The following is a 19,621-nucleotide window of genomic DNA, read 5'->3' as shown; positions in this document are numbered from 1 at the left end:
ACAGGAAAGCCCTTCAGGCTTCGTCTGCCAACACCAACACAGACCTGTCCTCTGCTCTGATCTCTTTCCATCCGTTTCATTTTCTGTCACGTTTTACACTTCATAACTTTTATTTATCTTTTTGTCAAAGTTCAGTCCGTCAGTTACTGTTTCGCTAAATCGAAATTTCAATGCTCAGACTTGATTCTTCAGCTGCTAAAGCCATTATAACAAAATGGCCGATAAATCCGCAAAAAGAATATTTATTTGTGTAGTAGATTGCACAAATGATGATCAAATAATGTAATTACTGATTTCTAATATACATTCCTTTACATTAAAAAAAGAGAACAGCTGGAAAGTACTACAACTCAGTTGTATATTCATAAATGTAGATTTGTAAAAATTACTTTAAACTTCAGACACTAATTTATAATTTTATATAAAGGCATAATACCCAACCAATTCCAACAAAGTATAGACTCATACAGCAGTAAGCCTTGTTACCCGTAAGAAGTGTTTGGTGGCATCTTTATCTGTATTTTCTCAGTACTTACATGTCAGCATTTGCTGTATTCAGAATCAGAATCAGAATCAGAATCAGAATCAGAATTCTTTATTTGTCACATGTGGATGTGCATCCACAGTGAAATGAAAAAAACAACACTCCTTTTAACAACTGTGCAAAAATACAAGAGAATAGAATAAAATAAAAAATAAAGATAGAGATCTAACCTCAGTGGCAGAGGGAATGTGTTCTTGCTGTCTCGAGACATAAGTACTGAGAAAGTAAGATTTTTGGCCATCAAGCTGTGTGTGTAGCATTGTACAGGTCCCAGCCGCACAGAGACAGACCTCAAACCAATTCAAACCAATTCAAGGATTCAAGGATTCAAGGAGCTTTATTGTCATTTCACACATGTAGAAACATGAGGTGGAACAAAATTAGTTTCCCTGGTCCCAGTATAAGCCCAGTTACCTAAAAAAATACCTAATGCAAATAAATATAAACAACAGAGAATAACATTTTATGCCCTGTCTCTAAGGCACCCTAAATGACACTTCATCCTGTTTTATCTACCATAAAGGAACCCCAAAACAAAAAAAAACAAACTCATGTTTTATCTAAATGGAATTCCTGCACGTTATTCTTAAATTTGCTGCTTCACTCCATTCAATCAGTGAAGCAGTGAAGCTTCCATTTACATACCACAACAGACATTCACAATCACCTTCCCATTTGTCGGCTGTAGCGTGCTGCTGTTTTTGTACCTGAATGTGATCAATTTCTCATCAGCCATGCTTGAAGGTGGGGTGAAAAGCCATCAAACACGGAATTACAGGGACAGCTTCATACATTTTCACACAGTCTCGACCGGGAGACGTTTATGGCGTTGTAGTGTTGCATTGTTCACATGAAAAGTGACAGGACACAAACAGGTGATATACTGAAGAGAGGGAAGTTCACATCCTGACTACTTTCTCACCTCCACACAGCTGACCAATAGCACTGCAATGAAGCTGTGAATGTCGCATTGTCAGTTTTGGAAAGTTACAAATGTACATTCCAAAATTGGAATGTGTTTCCTAAGCACTTTTGATGCAATATAAGTTAAATTTAGTGTGCATTAAAATTTCACCTTATGCCTAAATTATGCCTGTGTGTGTGCTACTTTATTTCATCATTTTCCCGGGTTCACTTTTAATTATTTTTAACATTCACAATCTTTATCATTTCATGATAAAGAAATATGATGAAAGAGTCATACACCCGTTCTGTAAAGCTGATGTGCCTCATTTATGCCACTGTTTTTGTGAAAAGATACAAGTCAGGTTGAGTAAAATGAATGAGTGTTCTTCTGACCTCCATTTTCTTGTTGGTGTTGTATTTTAAGAGCTGAAACAAAGCGTAGCCTCTTGCAGATAATGTGAGATTAGCTGATGAGTTAAATGTAAAATCGCTGCAGGGTGTGCAGTGTTTCTGTCTCTTTCTCTGTATTTGTGCTCAGGGCTTCTTCTCTTTTTTCCTGTGGTGCCCTGTCTCTGCCCTGCAGACCTACTGATCTCCTTACTTTCTGCTTTTGTGTCTTTGTGTCTGCTGTCTGGTTTTCTTTTCTCATGGTTTCTATCAGTTTGTTATAGTTTTTCATGTCTTCTCATTATTTCAGTTTAACTGCTTTTTCTCACTGTCACCATCTCCTTCTTGCTCTTTTTTAAACATTTTTTCTGTCTTTTTTTATTCAGATGATTTTTGGAGGATTTCCCTTCTGCTTCTTGTTCCCATTTCTTTATTCATTTATTCTTTTGTCTCTCTCATCTGATTTCTCATTTTTCTGTCTATTGTGTCTTAACTTCTTTGTTTGCCTTTATTTTCCCTTTCTTCCTTCTTTTGTCTAATGAGATTTATCTCTGTATCTACCAGATTTCAAACCCAAACATCCTCCTTTCTGTTTCTATCTCCACATACACACACACACACACACACACACACACACACTCACATTAACCTGTAGCTGACTGCCTCGCTGCACCAAAATCATCAATATCTTCAGTCAATAACAGTATCGATCAGACTTGCTCATCTCTGGTCATCTCACTGCTGTAATCAAACCTTGCTTCTCTTTAAATGATCACAGCACAAATACAGCAAACCACACACACACACACACACACACACACACACACATATACAACACAGACACCACTCTTAAAGCTGCTGATCACAGTCTTGCTGCTTCCAAATTATCCATACTTTCAAATCAATGCTGGTATTGATCAGGGTTAAGGAGCATCAAGCAGAAGGAAATTCTTGCTCCCATTTCTGTCTGCTCTGGCAGAAGGGGGTGGAGTTCAGTGCATTACAGGGAGAACATTACTAACATTCTGACATTCTTGTCTCGGGATGTTTTTTTTTGGGGGGGATATTTTTGTTGATATAGTACCCTGTGCAGTGGGGGGTGCCATTTAACAGGTTTCATGCTTTATGTACATAACTGCAGCCTGTAGAGTATTTTTACACATCAGTGATATTTTGGCTGAACACGTTCAGTTTGACACTGACAGAGGGCTGATTCCTACTGCCTCTGCTGGTTACCTGGCAACCTCTTAGTGATGACAAGGCTCAAGGCAGTTGTTATCCAAATAGTGCCAGCTCGTAACCCACTAATTATTTTCACTTTTACACAGAGCCAGACTTGTTACTGTTGTTTTTATGCCAAGCTATGCTAACCAGCTGATGACTTTAGCTTGATATTTGGAGTAAAGATTGAAGATATTCATGGGTGGAAAACTTTGTGCTCAAGCCCAAAAAGAGAGAGAAACCTACTATGTGAACCCAAACAGGACCTGTCTATCATTTGAAAGCTGGGACCTGGGCCCATGCCAAACTGAGAAACACTGGACCCAAACATGGCCGGGAGACACGGTCCCAGTCTAAATCGATTTCACAGCTGATTGACATTAACAAGTTAATATTAATTTACAAGTTGTTAAAATACTTACTTTACAGTTTCTTTTAGCTTTGCAGTTTCGTTGCATCTAGAATAATGAAGGTAACGGGTTGCCTTTTTGAACTATGATGATGACTGCTCATTCATTGGCTCAGCTGCTAGCATTAGCATTGCTAATTCGCTATCATCTGTGCACTCTGAGAGCCTGACCTCTGCCCTGTGAGTCTTAACCTGCAGGGCAAAGGCATTGGCTTGCACAGGTCATTTAGTACCACCTTGTGGCCACAGATGCAGTCTGTGGGTTGCTTGCTGTTGCTTTTGTACAACATGATGAGCGCCGTCTGTTTTCTCAGTATAATGTAAATATTGAATGCTCCTCTGGCATGACTGGGTGTGCATTAAAAAATATACACAGTGGGAGACTGACACATACATTGGATGTATGAGAGATGCACGCACACACACACACACACACGCACACACACACACACACACACACACACACACACACACACACACACTCACACGGCTCTTCTGTTAAAAAGATAAGAGGCACCCCTGTGTGTGTGTGTGTGTGTGTGTGTGGACCTGAGGCAATGTTATCAGTCTCTGTGAGTTTGAGTCCCTGCAGTTTCCTTTCAAAGGTCTCAAGGTCATGATATGAGCTCTCTCTCTGCTCTGACTACTTTTTTACAGCAGCCCCCTGCTCCGGCTGATTGATTTAATGACTGTTTCAAACTCTGCTGTATGCACTGGTTTAGTGTCTGTGTTAATGTTGGGGGATATGATGATGCTTACAAATGCAGATTTTGCTGCTCTGTCACCGTAGATTATGAACTAACAAATCTGATTTATGTCTGTATTGAAATGTTTATAGTAATATAACAATCAGCATCATGTGTCTTGTCTGCTGCCTGGTGTCCTGACTCTTTTGTCCATTTGTTTCAGCGGTGGTCAGTGCCATCCCGGTGCCAGCTCTGGACTCCTCTCAGTATCCTGGTATCCTGCCTTCACCTTCTTGTGGCTTCACTCACAACAAGTTCAGCCTGAGACCTATGCCTTTCTCCAGTCTGACTGTGGACAGAGGATACACACCAGGTACTGCACTAAGATAAGATAAGATAACATAAGATGAACTTTATTGATCCTGCAGTGGGAAAATTCACTTGTTGTGGCAGCTCACAAGGACAGAAGAGGAGTGCAAAAAGCAAAGAGTGTGCAAAAACAGTTACAAAAGAATGTAGAGGTAAAATACATTAACAATTTACAAGGTAAGTAAAAACAGTACACTATACAGCTATATACAAGTCCTCATAAGGGAAGAAAGACTAGACCATAGAATTACACAGTCTAACAGCAGCGGGAATGAAAGACCTGCGGTAGCGCTCCTTCCTACACTGAGGACTAGTAGTAATACTTCTGAGAATACTACTGTTGAATCACATACACACAAGCAGCACTTCTATGCTTCTACTTATAATTCTGAGAATGCTACTGACACTGGAGACACAGGCACACAGCAGGCACTGCATTACTACTAATGATGATAATGGCAATGTAAAGCTGAACTAGTTTTTGTATTCACAACTTTCCAAACAGGGCCTCCGTGTTACAGTTGTACGTTTAACAAAACTGGCTAAGATGATTTAATGCATTAAACCAAAAGCACAAAGCTAATGTTAAAAGTGAAAGATGAACAAGTATGTAAGCCAAAGAAACCTCACGGGGTTATATCAGAATAAAGTGACAGTCTGAGCCTTCATTTTACTAATACAACTACACTGCAATACAAGAACAAAGCAGCTATTTCTTTATTTCCACCTCCGTCTTCTACAGGAATCATCATCTGATCACAATAATGACTTTTGGTGTTTAACATCAGTCTTTAAACAAGATATCATGTGATGTCATGCAGCCATCAAGCATATATTTAAGGCCCAGTTTACAGAGTTCTCATTTCGAGTCAGCTGGACACGTTAAAAAATCATCTAGAGTTGGCGCCTTGAACCAGCTCATGTAACTAACGTTTAATTATCTCGCCAACAACAGATGAGAAGTCATTTTGGCCAGCAAAGTTCTTAATATTTTCTTTAATTTTATAACGGGAAATTGCTGTTTCAAAAATTACTAAGATTAAAATGCGTAATTTTGTTGGTGAAGCTGCCACCGTTATCACTGCAAACTGCATGTGTGCTGTACAATGACGTAAGGCTTGACAAGGACAGCAACAGATGGTCAGTTTTAAAACCAATTGCACTTAATCTAACACTAACTAAGACTGTGGGAACACATGACACAGGAACTGCTATTACTGATATACTGTGATTACCATAGTTTATTAATGAATCACTAAACTATGACCAGTGCATCTGCTGATAATAAGAAATAATTGAACACATAATAGTACAACCACAACCTTTAGTAAATACAACAGGGCTTATAGTGCAGCATCCTAATTGTTCAAGCTCTCTCTCTCTACACTGTTCCCCTCCTCCTTCTCCTCTCTGTCGTATCTAAGCCCCATTTTGCTGCGGCGCTAAATGCTAAATGACGTGGTGGGGAGCAGTAATTCGGTAATTGGCTAATTCCTGGTCGGCTTGTATCAGTGATTTAACAACGGCAGAGAGGCGAGAAGAAGCTCCAGACTCATTGAATTAACAGACACACTGGGGGGCTGATCACATAACACACTTGCAATGAGCTGACAGGAGGGTGGGGCAGCTGATGAAAGAGAGGCAGATATAGTGAGCAAGAGTTAATGAGGGAGATAATACAAACTTTCCCGGATAGCATTTCTGAAACAAACACCAAATCAGGGAGCTCCGTAATGAGATGGAATTTGAGACTGTTCTCTGTATAACCTGTTGGATGAATTCAGAAATTTTGTTCTCTCTGTCTGCTTGGGTCCCCCCACCCAGGTACTCTGGCTTCCTCCCACAGTCCATAGACATGTCTAAAGACTCTAAGCTGCCCATAGGTGGGAATGTGTGTATGTCGGCCTCGTGATAGATCTAGCTCTCCTGCGATCCTGCGTGGGATAGATAATGGATGGATAATAAATATTGTTTCTGAAGATGCCAAATATGTCAGACTGTTTCAAAAGTGATCGTAAATGGAATCCACAAAGCTCCTTACACCTTTTGCCACATTCACTCATTCACACACAGAGCTTAGCTATGGCTAATTTCACTGTAGCTTCATCACCATACTTTCCCATTTCAAAAGGTTCTTAGGTGCACTTTGTACTTACTAAATGATGAAGTGAAAACTCTGCAATGACAGCATTCACCTAAACTAGGTTTTGTGTAAATGGGAACTTTGAGTTCCAAGTAGTTATTTCAAAGTTTTAAGTTTCAGTAACTTAGCATTTTGAAGGGGGAATACATAATACGCAATACATAAAGTATTTCACAAATATTAAATTATTTTCAACCCCAAAAATGATCTTTAGTCCATTTATATTTCTTTATCCTTTGGTGTCCTGATGCAAATGTCAGTGGAACAGAATACACAAATCAGAAAAGATTAACTGTTGGCAGAAACTCTGAAAGTTGACTTACAACAACATTTACCGTTCTATGCACCTCATCCACAGAACGTGTCACAGTTTCTGTGGACATTGTTTCATTGTTTCATTTTCCAGCTAGTATGATGGTCATTTTCAGTGATGCTCACAAAGCTGTAATTGTGATGTGTGGATTAGGGTTACCCACACTTACCCAACTCATTATGAGAGCCAGTTCACACCACCCAACCTGCACATATATGCCCCAATCAACCACCCAAAGCCGCAAAAAACATATATACATATGTAATTTCATGAGAACTTGTCGTTCTGCTGTCAAACAGTCTAGAGGTGAGTTACCATTCCTCTTTCCTTCTTTCTTTCACCTCTTTCTCTGCAGCGTCTCCCCCTCCCACCATCTGCTTTCTTTCCCCCTCTTCCCCCAGTGCTCAAGTGGCCCTCACTTTCTCTCTCTCTCTCTGCTTTTTCTCTCGCTTCTTCCTCTTGTCTCAGCTAGTTAATGAACACACAGTGACTCTACATCTAATTACTGGCTGTCTTCCCTCTCTCATGATCAGACTGACTGTAGCTACATGAGGAGTTTCATCTCTCATGTCACATCAGAAGCGTGTTTCTGCATAGAGTCAGGACATTTTTTTTTTCCTCTGTTCTTCAGCAGGAAGCTCCTCTTTCTCTTCTTCCTCCTTTCTTTCGCATGTATCTTTGGGATTTCTCTTAGTGTGAAGACAGCTAACACAAAAAAATGTCAGTAAGAAACTTAAAACTCAACAAAGAAAGACAACAGAACTGCAAACATCATAGAACTCATTTGTTTTTTGCCTCCATGTGAGAAAAACAGCCAAAATCAAAGACTGAGGACGAAGATGGCAGTTTGCATGCATCTGTATGTCTCTATCATGTACTATATGCATCTCTACTATTCTATCAATGTATAGTGAGGTAGTCTGACTCACTGACTCAATGTTAATGTTGTTATAAGCCTGCCATTAGCCACCAATTTCAGACGGCATCGTCCTCGTTTCCGTTATCTGCATGTTACTATTTCCAAAATAATCATTGCTACGGGACATAACAGTTTTGGAGCTCATAATGGCAAGTCACCTTTTAACAATTTGAATATAAACAAGTAAGCAGTTGTTACCTGCTTACCAAAGTAGAAACAGCTTTATGTTGTTTTGTTTTTTTTTGTTTTGTTTTTGGTTTTTGGTTTTCTGCATGTATTCAGTGTTTTTCTGTCTTTTCCCACTGTGATTCAGAATAATTGGATGTTTTGTCTTTTTGCCCCTCTCTCTCCATCCCCATTCTCCCATCCCAAATCCATCCAAAACATCTCAAATCTCTTTTCATCCTCCCAACAATTGTTCGCTCTGTCCCCTCCATCTCAACTCCCTTCATCCCTTTGTCTCATCCTTCCTCTTCATTAGCGATGCCTTCAGACACCTCCACCAGTCCTCTCCTCCAACAACAGCCTCCACCCCAGCAGGCACCTCCCCTCCTCCCCGTCTCCTCTGCCCCACCGGGAGAACTTGTTCCTGGAGTTGGCCCAGTCCCAGGAGCTCCAGCTGCTGTTGCCACAGCTGCCGCTGAGGAGGCCCAGGCTGGGAGCGGTCGGACCATCCCAACAGCCTGTGTGCGGCCCAGCCACCCGCTACGAAGCTTCACCAACCCGCTGCTACCACCACCAATGGGGACCATTGATCCCAAGGTGTACACCTCCATGATGCCACAGTCCAGTAAGTATACCTGATTGCATGACTGGTCCTCTGTAGTGGGCAGATCAAATGGTAATGTAGAAATTGCAACTTGATGTTAAGTAACGTGATGTATGTGGAAGAAAACTTTGAACTCAGATGAGAGAGGGAGACTCTGGAGATGTTGATGTCTTGTGATGAAATATTTACTGAGACTCGGAACGAGGAGAAACCGTATTAACAGTGAGCTGATGTTACATTGCCATGACAATTCTGAAGTCTGCTCTCGTCGTCGACATATATGAATCTTAGATAAAGGCCACAGATCACTGCATACCTCTGTCTCTCCACTGCAATACCTACTAAGGTCATAGCTTTTACTTAGACTACACACTGGGACTGGTGGCGCCTTAGTGAGATATAGCCAACAAATGGTCAAATGTACCTCTCAGTATCACTAAGGTAGAGCTGCAGACGGTAAATTGATAATGGTAGAATGTTGACTCCTCAAGGAGTTGGCCTTGAGATGACCTGCCCCAGAGATGTAGAGAGACAGGCAGAGAGATACATGAGATGACATGACATAACACAAGAGACAGTATAAGGTAACGAGATGCAACATGAACTCACGTCTTCGTTTATTAATGTTAATACATTGTGTAACATCACATCACATGATGTGACCTGACCAAAGCAGTTCCTCCAGTATACACTAGTTGCTGCTCCAAGAAAAGCTCTTGACCAGTGGAGTGAATGGGGAAACTCCAACTTCTCTCCACAAATAGAAAATCAAATACAAGTTCACCTCCATCCCTGCACTTTGCATTTTCTGACTTTATGATCCTGCCGACTAAAGTTGTGTATAGTTTTTCATTCGGACCGATGTATGATATGTTACTGTAAGTAACATACATTATGTTTGTTCAGACACTGTTAACTCAAGTCTACAATGATTTGATAGAATGCTTGTGCGTTTTTGTGCATTAATATATCTGTGCAATACACTTGATTTATTAAGTATTATGGCTCCTGCCAGTTCACGAGTATATAAAAAAAACTTCCACTGAAACCTTCCTCCAAGTCGAAAATAATAATAATCCGTACATGAAATACTAACCGTTTGATCTCAATCCTGTAATTAAAAGAAAATAAGTGAGGTTTGTCAAAAATGATGACAAAAAGAACAGTGACTCTTTGTTCAGTCTGGATTCTCTCTGTTAACTGGCTGTACTTGGTTTAATATTTCATTCAGGGAAGGTAAATGTGTTAGCCTCAGGCTGCTACATGGTGTGTATGCGTTTGTATGTATGCATGTGTGTGTGATTGTGGAAAGATATCCTGTAACTGGCCTTGACATTAGCCAGAGGGTCGGATCTGATCTCAACTAACCTCCCTCTGTTCTCTCTTTCTGTTTTGTCTGTCTCACCATATGTTCACCTCTTTCCAAGAGCCATTATATTTGACAAAACATCCCTCTCCCACATGAAAATCAGACTCTCCACAGTTGTCTTCTGTCTTTTTTTCAGCCATGGTAATGGGCTTTCGCCAGGGCAATCTCTGCTGGCCGCTTACTGTGAACTGAAATACCTTGACATATATCTGGTGGATTGTCCTAAAAATTCATAAAGATATCCAAGGTGTCTAGGAGATGAAAATTTGACAAGCACCAGCATCAAATCAAAATGTCAAATTTTGCAATAATTTAGTTTAAAGCCTTGATTGCAAACCCCTGAATTGCCGCCCACATCTGCAAACTAGTTGACCAGTCAGGGGTTTGCACACAGTGTTAAAAATGGTAATATATTCCTAGCTAGCTACCGAGCTACATTCAACAAAAATAGCAACAGAAAAATTTTGACATCAAGAGAAGTTATCAGCCTCACTTCCCTCTTCCTGCCTTGATGTGCCCTTGGAGTGACGAGGTCAGAGCCTAATCACCAAATCAGCGCTGTACACTCACAGTCAAATCATTTGAACGTAAGTACTTTAGTTCTCAGTAGTTAGGACCACTCCTAACAAGATTTTCGAAGCTTGCTGATTTGCTCTGGACCAGCTTTCCCACGCGTTTCCACAGTACGTCCTTCATGCGCTTTTAATTTTGAAAGCTCATGACATTCAAATATTGGTGTGTCCTGCTGAAGCTTGCTGGGTTGGTGAGTGTCCTCTCGTGGGTCCTCTCGCAAGGACCAGTCAAAACAACTGGAGAAAATGATTGAGATGCACAGACAAGCGCTAAAAGCAGATTCTGGTTTTTATACATTTCTACTGAATATTTTATTTCCAAAAGATATTCCCTAATTGTCTCTTTCTTTTTTCATTTTCCCTTCTTTTCCTTTTATATTCCGTTCTTACCTTCTTCGTTCTTTTTTTTTTCTCTTTCCAGAAAAACAGAAAATAAAACACTCGCCTACAGTACATATGATCCCTGGACAGTATATGTGATGTGTATGTGTATTCGTGGTGTTCCTGCTGTCTGTAGGTGTGTATCACCTCTGTATATGTGTGTGTGTGTGAGTGTGTGGGTGTATATAGTTCCATTATGGTTCTGTTTACATGCCCAGGTGGCCTCAGATTAACATTGATTTTCGGCTCCTGGAAACCTTTCGCTTAGAAATAGCAAGCCTGCGGCGACGCTCAGCTCGACTCCCAGAGACCCCCCCTCCCACCCCTACCCTGTAACCTCCCACCCCCTTCCGCATCACAGAGCTTCAGAGCCGAGCAGTGCTACCTCCATTAAATCCCCTCCTCTTTCCATCTCTCTATCAAGAAATAAAAAAACAGACTTGTGAGCACTGGTGTTTGATATCCACGGTTGGTCTTATTTGTGCATTTATCCAGGCATGAATGACTCCCTCGGTAAAAAGAACGAGATGTTTTCATGGTTTAATTGGATTGTTGTGGAGAAAGGTTGGGGGCAGGGGAACCTGAAGCGACTAAGGATTGATACTCAGGCTTGTTAGATGGATAGAAAGCTGCAGGAAACAGGTATACCCGACACTAGTTGTTCTGTTAATATACCTGACGTTTCATCAGGTGTTGAAAGACTGCAATAAAGAAAGCCTAAGAAAAGCAAAACTTCCGGGCTCTGTTCCAGAAGTATCTGTTTTTTATTATGCCTCCACTGTGGCAATAGTTTCAGTGCAAATCAGCAGTATACTGTCCTATACTGTTCACAACCAATACCCTTTTGTTTACAGTGTGACTGGAAAGCATATGTATGTGTATGTTTATTTTATTTCACCAATTTTTCACATAAAGTTCAGTTTGCATTTGAAAGCCTGTGAAAGCAGTTGTAAAAGTTCTACTGTGGCTGCAGTGGGAACTTTCTAAACTACAGCAGTGTAGTAGTGTTTGTGAGACTTGAGCATTTGGAGGTGGGGAGGGTCCAATAAAGATGCTACTGAGTCACAACATGGGAAACGTAAGATGCAGTGTTTCTGAAGCTGGACCCACAGCACTTTCTCTACTGTTTCGGTTTTGATAATTCTTTTTGAACCCTATGTATTTCCTGCCAACTATGAGTCAATGAAATATTAAATTACTGGATGGTTTGAAGCAAACATGCTATGTCTAAGCCCTAACAGTAGTACATCAGACAATCTTTTAATAATACAGTTTAGAGTTAATATTTGGGCAACAGTTCACCATGTGTGAAAATCTGATATGGGCACATCTTTAGCTTAAACCAAAACAGGCAGGTAACACATAGGACCTAGACTGTCCCAGACTGTCTCCAGAGTCAGGTTTAAATCCAACCACGTTATGTAAGGACATCACAGTTATGAATCTAATCTAGACTATTTCTTCCAAATAATATAAACATGTTGTAGGAGACAAGTTATTACCTTGTAATTCAAACACGAGTCTTATGAATGAAAACAAATCTGAAATGGAACAAAACTACATTCATGTTATTGAAAATAGATGAGTTTAAATTTGAATTCATATTATCAACAGCTTTTCTTTCTGAGCTGGAGCTGGGACAAAGACGTCTCTCTTCTTTCTTTCAACTTCCAGCCCTCCCTCCTCATTTTATACACATTTTTATTCTGAGACCTTCTTCCTCCGTAGCCCATCTGCAGAGTATGACGGTGAGCAGTTACTCAGCTAAATTGGCCCTAATGTGTGGTTTAATGCGGGAAGCTGTAATGGGATTGTCTGACTCAATGTCTGATACCAGGAAAAGACATTTCAGCCACAACTGGAGGTAGATGAAGAACCAGCCGTGATGGATGCGTTTAAAGTGCTTCTTTCATCTCGCCTTGTAGGTCACAGGTTATTACCAATGAAAAGCTTTCAGCTAGTTGAGTGATCGTCGTAATCTGTAGCATCTGAAGCAAATAGGCAGAGCATTTTTTAAAGGTGTACAATTGAGCTTTTTATTATTTTCGGAAGGCTGCGATGTTCATACCTCGCACTATACAAAAGCCCAACCCGTGATACATCTCCTGTGTCTTTTGTTTCGGTGTTTGCTGTTTTATTTTTGTCAATTCCCCGTTGTGTTGTTTTCTCTGTGTCTCACTTCCTGCTTTTGTTCTCTACCCTCCAATTTTGATTGCTTGTTCTGCCCTCATTGGCATCGCCTGCGTCTTGTTACCTCCCTTATATAAGCCCTGCTCTGTCTCTCCATTGTGTTACTTTGTTTTCCACTCTTAGCAGGAATTCCTTGTGTCTTGGTTTTTTGATGTACTCCTTGCCCTTTTTGAGTCTGCCTCAGTTTTGCCCTTTGGATTTGTTTGCTTTTGCTTCCTGTCCATCTGTGTACCAAACCTCTTGCAAAGAATTAAAGTCTGTGAGTTTTATTGAAGTCTCTCTCCATAGTCGTGCATTTGGGCCCTGTAGCTTTGTCAGATAACTCAATTGTGTAATTATAAAATTATTATTCTGAAGATGTTGAGGAGAGCAGCAGGTAAATCCAGGTGAAAGCTTTCATCTAAAAATATTATGACCACCTCACATCAAAAAGCTAAAATCGGAGATAAAGGAAAAGATCGATTTTTCAAAACATTTAGAAGCTGCAGGCTCGATGGAGCTGTGGAGGAGCATGGATAATGGAGGAGTTGCTCCACTTGGAACAGACACAATCTGAAAAATGTTATAAAAAAAGTGGTCAAAATGTGCACTGGAACCCAAAGATATTTATGGTTTATAGACTTTGTACTGTTGATTGAACCATTCAGTTCACAATGTGAGTAAATGTGGCTCTTGTCCTAATCTCTGGAGACCCATTTCTGTCAGGAAGACAGCAGGAAACATAGTGAATGAAACATTTGACATTTGAAGGTCTGATAGAGTTAAAATTAACACTCTAAACAAATATTTTTCTATCCCAAATGTTGCGCAATAGAACATCAAAGTGATATATAAGTATGATACTGCCTCAGTTTTTGCCTCAATTTTCAGCTAGTTAATATTATGACTTTGAAAATCCAAAGTGTATATGAAAGATTTTGAGATACTGTATCAGATTTAATAACTATTAGTAAGTATTAAATCAGTAGTAACTTAAGAGATCAAAATCCTGTTGTCAAATCTTTAAATATCAAACAGTTTTGACTTGCAGTGAGCATATTTATTTTATCTCCTCCATACATTTTCAATAAATAAGGAAAGAAAGAAATTAGATGGAAAATACGTTTGTATTTTTCACAGTTTTTGCGCAGATAAGGAGGTGAAGACAATTTCGAAAAGCACTGAGACCTACTTTCCAAAGTTCATTAACCCTGACCACTCAGCTTGCAACTTCTTCCTGACCAATGACTGAGCACCTTGTTGAGGTAGACAAGTCCTCAGATAGGTAGACATCAAACAGACAGACAAAGAAACACCAAACTCCTGTGTGAAGCAGAGGAGATGTTGGCTGTCTCCCTCCAGACACACAATGTCTCCACAAAGACACTTTTCATCTTTAACTGTACTTTACTTCAAACCGTGCTCAGGATCAATAACCCCACCCCCTCCGTCTTCACCTCCTATAGTTTTAAATCTCTCCATCTTTTCCTTCGACCCAGAAACAGAGACAGACACCACTGATGTGACCCCGGCGGGCATTTCACACCTCCACTCCAGCTTGTCTGGTAAATATATCCACCTTTCAGAGCAGACGAGTCACCTCTCCCCCCACACCCCCATCCCATCCTGACAAACCCCCGAGGGTGAGCCAGGCACCGTGAAACTGTCTTTTATGGCTCTCTCCACTGTGGATGTGTAACCTTTGCTTCAGCTTTCTAGTGCTACAAGTCATTGTGTTTTTGCACAGAATGTTTTTTTCTGGAGCTCAGAGCTTGGACTCAGTCTGACAGCAGCATGCTGAGAAGTCATACAAACGCATTTGGTTCTGCTTCATTTTGAAATGAAGCTGGCAGGGATTTCTACACCACATTTACAGACTCGCAGACATTCAGAGCCACACAAAATAAAGATTAGCCTAGCGTGAAAATAAAGAACTGGGACTGAAAGACACAGACTCAAAGTCCTGAGCCACTCTGACTCCTTTGTAAGGTCATGATACTCCACACAACAGAAACTTTGGATAACAAAGTGAAAACCATATATCAGCAACAACTTCTCTGGGACTGAGCTGGAGGAGATGAACTGATAAAAAGTGGAAAAGCCTTTTGTGATTTGACAAGTCCACATTTCAAATTCTTTTAGGAAATAATGGATGTGAAAAAGGACCATCCAGCCTATTATCAGCACAAAGTTCCAAGGCAGCGTCTGTGACAGTATTGGTGTGTTAGTGCCCATGGAATGGGTCACTTGCACAGGATTTGGAGCAACATATGCTGCCATTGTGTTTTCCAGTGACCTCCCCAAATCCCACTATGAAGCACAAAGCATGATAATAGAGACTTCAGACTGTTGAACAACTGAAGTCTCATATTAAGCTAGAATGGGAAATAATTTCACCTTCAAAACTTCAACATTTAGTGTCCTCAGTTCCTCAATGCAATGAGTGTTGTAAAAGATGATGGAACACAGTGATAAACATGCTGCTCTTATTCTTTTCAAGCTGCCGTCATCCCATTGATATGCATCTAAATCTACGGCCAAATTTCCATTACCTTTCATAGGTTGTAGTTTTCAATTGCTGTGAATAGAGTGGATCCAGGCGCTGGGTGATGATAGGTCGGCTTTGCTGAGAAGAGGGAGTTAAAGACTGCCCAAAAAGTCATTAGATTTGTCAAAGGCGCTTTTTATGCAGTGATCAAATAATATCAGGATGAAAATATAAGATTTATATTACAACTAGAACCGATGAAGCAATAGGATGTTGGCAAAAGTTTAGTGTGAGTTCATTTAAGAAAATTTCAAGTTTCTGATTTTTTTACAGACATGAACTAAAGCCAGATTTATAGGGTTTGTTTGTTCAGTCTTCAACTAAAACAGTTTCTATGATTAATTTACATAAATTGTAGTAATTGCTCTATATTGCATATATGTGTATATACACTACATAATATCAATGGCCAGGTTAACCACAGCGGATGAGGACTTTATGTCTGTAGGGATGGAATCACTGTAATGAAAGTATTTGGAGTAGTTTTTCTACATTTTTCTCAGCTGGAATCCCAGCTGGTGGACTTTTTTCATGCTGTTTACAGCAAGGCAGAGGGTATGATTCAACAGTTTGAAAGAAATGTTTCTTCTCAGCAGGAGACCATGAAGCAGACAATTTCTACCTAGTGTCTGTGAGTGAAAAAGAGAAATTTAATTTCACGACAGCTTGTTTTTTCATTGGATTTTATAAGGGAAGATTCCTGATTTAGATTGAGTAGGAACTCATTTCATTTTTGCTGAGTGAGAAGGTGTCTGGGGCAGTCTAAACACTCTATTTAAACCCCCCACAACTCAAAGTTTGAACATTTTTTAAATCAGTTGGTCTTTTCAACAGCAGGAACCCTTCCTGGAAATATTTTAATGACTGACAAACAGCTTTTCTTTCTCTAATCTTAACCATGTAGATTTTTGTCCCCAAGCTTAATTTAAACCTTAATTTAAAAAAAAGGTGGCAGATCAGAAAACCTTGGATATTTTGAAGGCAATGATAAACAACATATTTTGTAGTTAAAATTCAGATATTGTTTCTTGTGTGTTGGGTTTATGGACAATTCAATTTTGTACTTTACTTTTCTCATTTTCTAAACTGCAAGAAATAACTAGGATGTATTTTCTTATTTTATATTATTTTGTATATAAAAAAAAAGCCATTTTTTGTTGATGTTTCATGTTCTCAGGTGTAATCGGCTACTGTTCCAGATGTTTTGTTTAACAGGGAGGAGAATGGATGTTTATTGATCAGGAAGTGAAAGAACGCAGTGCAGGGAAAGAAAGAGGGGATTGTGGGTAGAACAAGCCTCAGGATGTGTTAAAGACATCACAGGGCTGTTCAGGGAATCAGAGAGGAGACAACAAAGCCCTAGACATCTCTGTTTTGTCTCACATTTTTCCTTTTCCATGTTGGTTTTCTTTTTAACTTTATAACACAGGAATCCTTAAATGTGAATTCCTGAATGGTACATGTATTGTCTTGTCAAAATAGTTGAATGCACTTATTGATTTATTTAGTTGTTTTTGGTCTGGTCATGTTTTTTGTTTCATTGACAGTTTGCTTTTGTATTTAGTTTTTTTACTTGTTGTTAGAATGGTGGATAGTTTTATGTATGGAATGCTAAAACAGATGACTGGATGCTAAAAAGAACAATTTGAATTGGGAACTGGATGGATGGCTCGATGTAGATCAGTCTGTTCCTGTCAGCGTTCCTATGGATGTCAATATTAAATTGTAATTCTTATTAAACAAGCTTTTCTATAGATATTGTTAATGGACATTGACTGAAGAATGATCTGATGATCCAAGAACAGTTTCAGTTAATGAACAGGAGATGGCTCAACAGTAACAGTTTTGATTTGAAATCAAGAGTTTCAAATTGAAAAAAAAGAAGATGATGACCAAAAGAAACATGATTTTACATTCACATGCTCTGTCTCTAAAATTATAGATTATTAGCAAAGTTAGGTCTAAATTATTTCTCTAAAATCATCAGTTACGATGATGATCTGTTCTGTCGCTAAAATCTAGCCCTGATTAGACTCACCGTTCTGTCTCTAAAACTATCATTAACATCAATCGGTTACACTCACTGTTCTGTCTTGGCTGACTGAGTCATTCTGAGCTCGCTGTTCACTGAAATGTCCACTTGCATCTTAACTACAATCCAAGTCTTTTTTTTATGTGTCTGCACCCTTTCTAGGTTTGCACCCTACTGGCTGATTTAAAAGCACCAATAAAAGGGCTTTTTGGTCTTTAGGGCTTACTCATTGCCTTATATATGTGTTTTTTTGTGTGTGTTTGTTTTTTTCCCCTGACCACTTTTAATCTGTAAGTGCACTTAATACTTTATGTCTGCGCAGCACCTTGGAAACTTAGTTTAGAAAAGTGCCATATAAATAAAGTTTATTATTATTATTTTGTTCCATGAGATCTGTTGGGATCCCTGACGAATGTTTGATGCCAAAATGTAGCATATTTTATTAAGGTCTGGCATGACCTTGCTGAGGCATTTTAATAGTTTGAAAGAAAGTGCTCTCAGATTTTCTTGTGAGTTTTATGTTTACTTGTATCCCTACCCAAAAAGCAAACACCTTTTACAACCTCAGTGTGTAAGGAAACAGTTCTGATTTACACCATCTTAGTTTGCTTTGTTTGCTTGTTGTTAAAGAACATCCATGAAACCAGAATGATTCATGACAGCACCAAATGTCAGAAACAAAGCTAGGTGTCAAATGATGAGCATCAAAACATGTTCTACTCTGAACTGTTGATATCATTTGTTGAAACCAGAACTCTTTCTGTTCTGCCCAGGTGCAAGCCTTCCAAAGCCCCAGGTGAAGACTGCCTCTCTGGGTCAGGCCGGCAAGGCTCGCTCCCCTCTGCTGCCCGTCTCAGTCCCAACAGCACCAGACTTACCAGAGGAGGGAGGAACAAAACCCGCTGAGGATTCAGCTGCCAATGTAAGTGTGCGTGGAAAGAATGTTGTAGGAAGTGTTGCTGATCCCCTTTCACAGCGCAGGTACATCACAGGGAAAAAGACTGTCATTGCTGGATTCAGTCTTATATGCCTTAACATAAATTTCAGTCTGTACAGATTTAAAAGAATCAGCACACAAAATATAACTTGCCAAACCTTGGGTTTAAAGCATAGATTTATATTCTTATGTATATTGTTCAATGCATTTTTAGTATCAGTGAATCAAAATGGTTTAGAACACATCATCTTTTTTAAGATTGTTTGCCTGTTTGCTGATAGCAAACATGATAACTGGTTGTATTAGTCATCCTTGAGCTTGTGTTAACAGCAAACCAGATGTGTTTGGGGTTCTTTACAACTCATTAATGTAAAAATATTCAACAGAAACCATCTTGCAATCAGTCAAGAGTTTTCTCAGCATAATGCAGACAGTGTCCCAGTGCTTTCATTATCCCCTAATTAATGGGGAATGTCTGACAAACAGTGTCTGGAAGGTGAAGTCCTACAAAAACTGATCATTTCACATTCTAATGAATTCACCAACTGCGGTAAACAAATTAACATTTGTGATTGTGATAGCAGTTCTGCGGAATAGTACTAGCAGCCTTAGGAGCATTAATAGTCATAGCTCAGGCAGCTAACTCACACCAAATGGACGTAGATGTACAGAGTTGATATTTGGCCTCTAGGCTCTGACCTTGTCACTCCCCACAACCAAACACCAAGCTCAGCACAGAAGAGAGTGTGGGGTAGGTGATGATAATAATGTTGACTCAGAGCCTACAGGTGGATACTGGTGGAGGTGGGCTTTTGACATTCTGTATAAAAATAAAAAAATAGAGCAACAAGTGACCACATAGCTCCCAGTTAAGTAGTGTGTGTGTGTGTGTGTGTGTGTGTGTGTGTGCGAACAAGGGGATTGAGCAGAGCACTGACTTAAACACA

At 39.7% G+C, this 19,621-nt stretch overlaps 1 protein-coding gene across 2 annotated transcripts in view; it reads left to right on the top strand.

The window, feature by feature from the left end:
- Positions 1-19,621, top strand: part of dcc (DCC netrin 1 receptor) — a 204,102-nt gene that overhangs the window by 175,374 nt on the left and 9,107 nt on the right. For both annotated transcript variants that reach the window (XM_046375461.1, XM_046375460.1), the window contains exons 26-28: positions 4,377-4,526; positions 8,379-8,687; positions 18,511-18,659. In XM_046375461.1, the coding sequence (XP_046231417.1) occupies positions 4,377-4,526; positions 8,379-8,687; positions 18,511-18,659 (608 nt within the window). The remainder of the gene's footprint in view (positions 1-4,376; positions 4,527-8,378; positions 8,688-18,510; positions 18,660-19,621) is intronic.

This window comes from Scatophagus argus, chromosome 20, assembly GCF_020382885.2.
Source record: "Scatophagus argus isolate fScaArg1 chromosome 20, fScaArg1.pri, whole genome shotgun sequence".
Taxonomy (NCBI): Eukaryota; Metazoa; Chordata; class Actinopteri; family Scatophagidae; genus Scatophagus; species Scatophagus argus.
The sequence above is the reverse complement of the archived record's forward strand: the minus strand, read 5'-3'. Positions and strand labels throughout refer to the sequence as shown.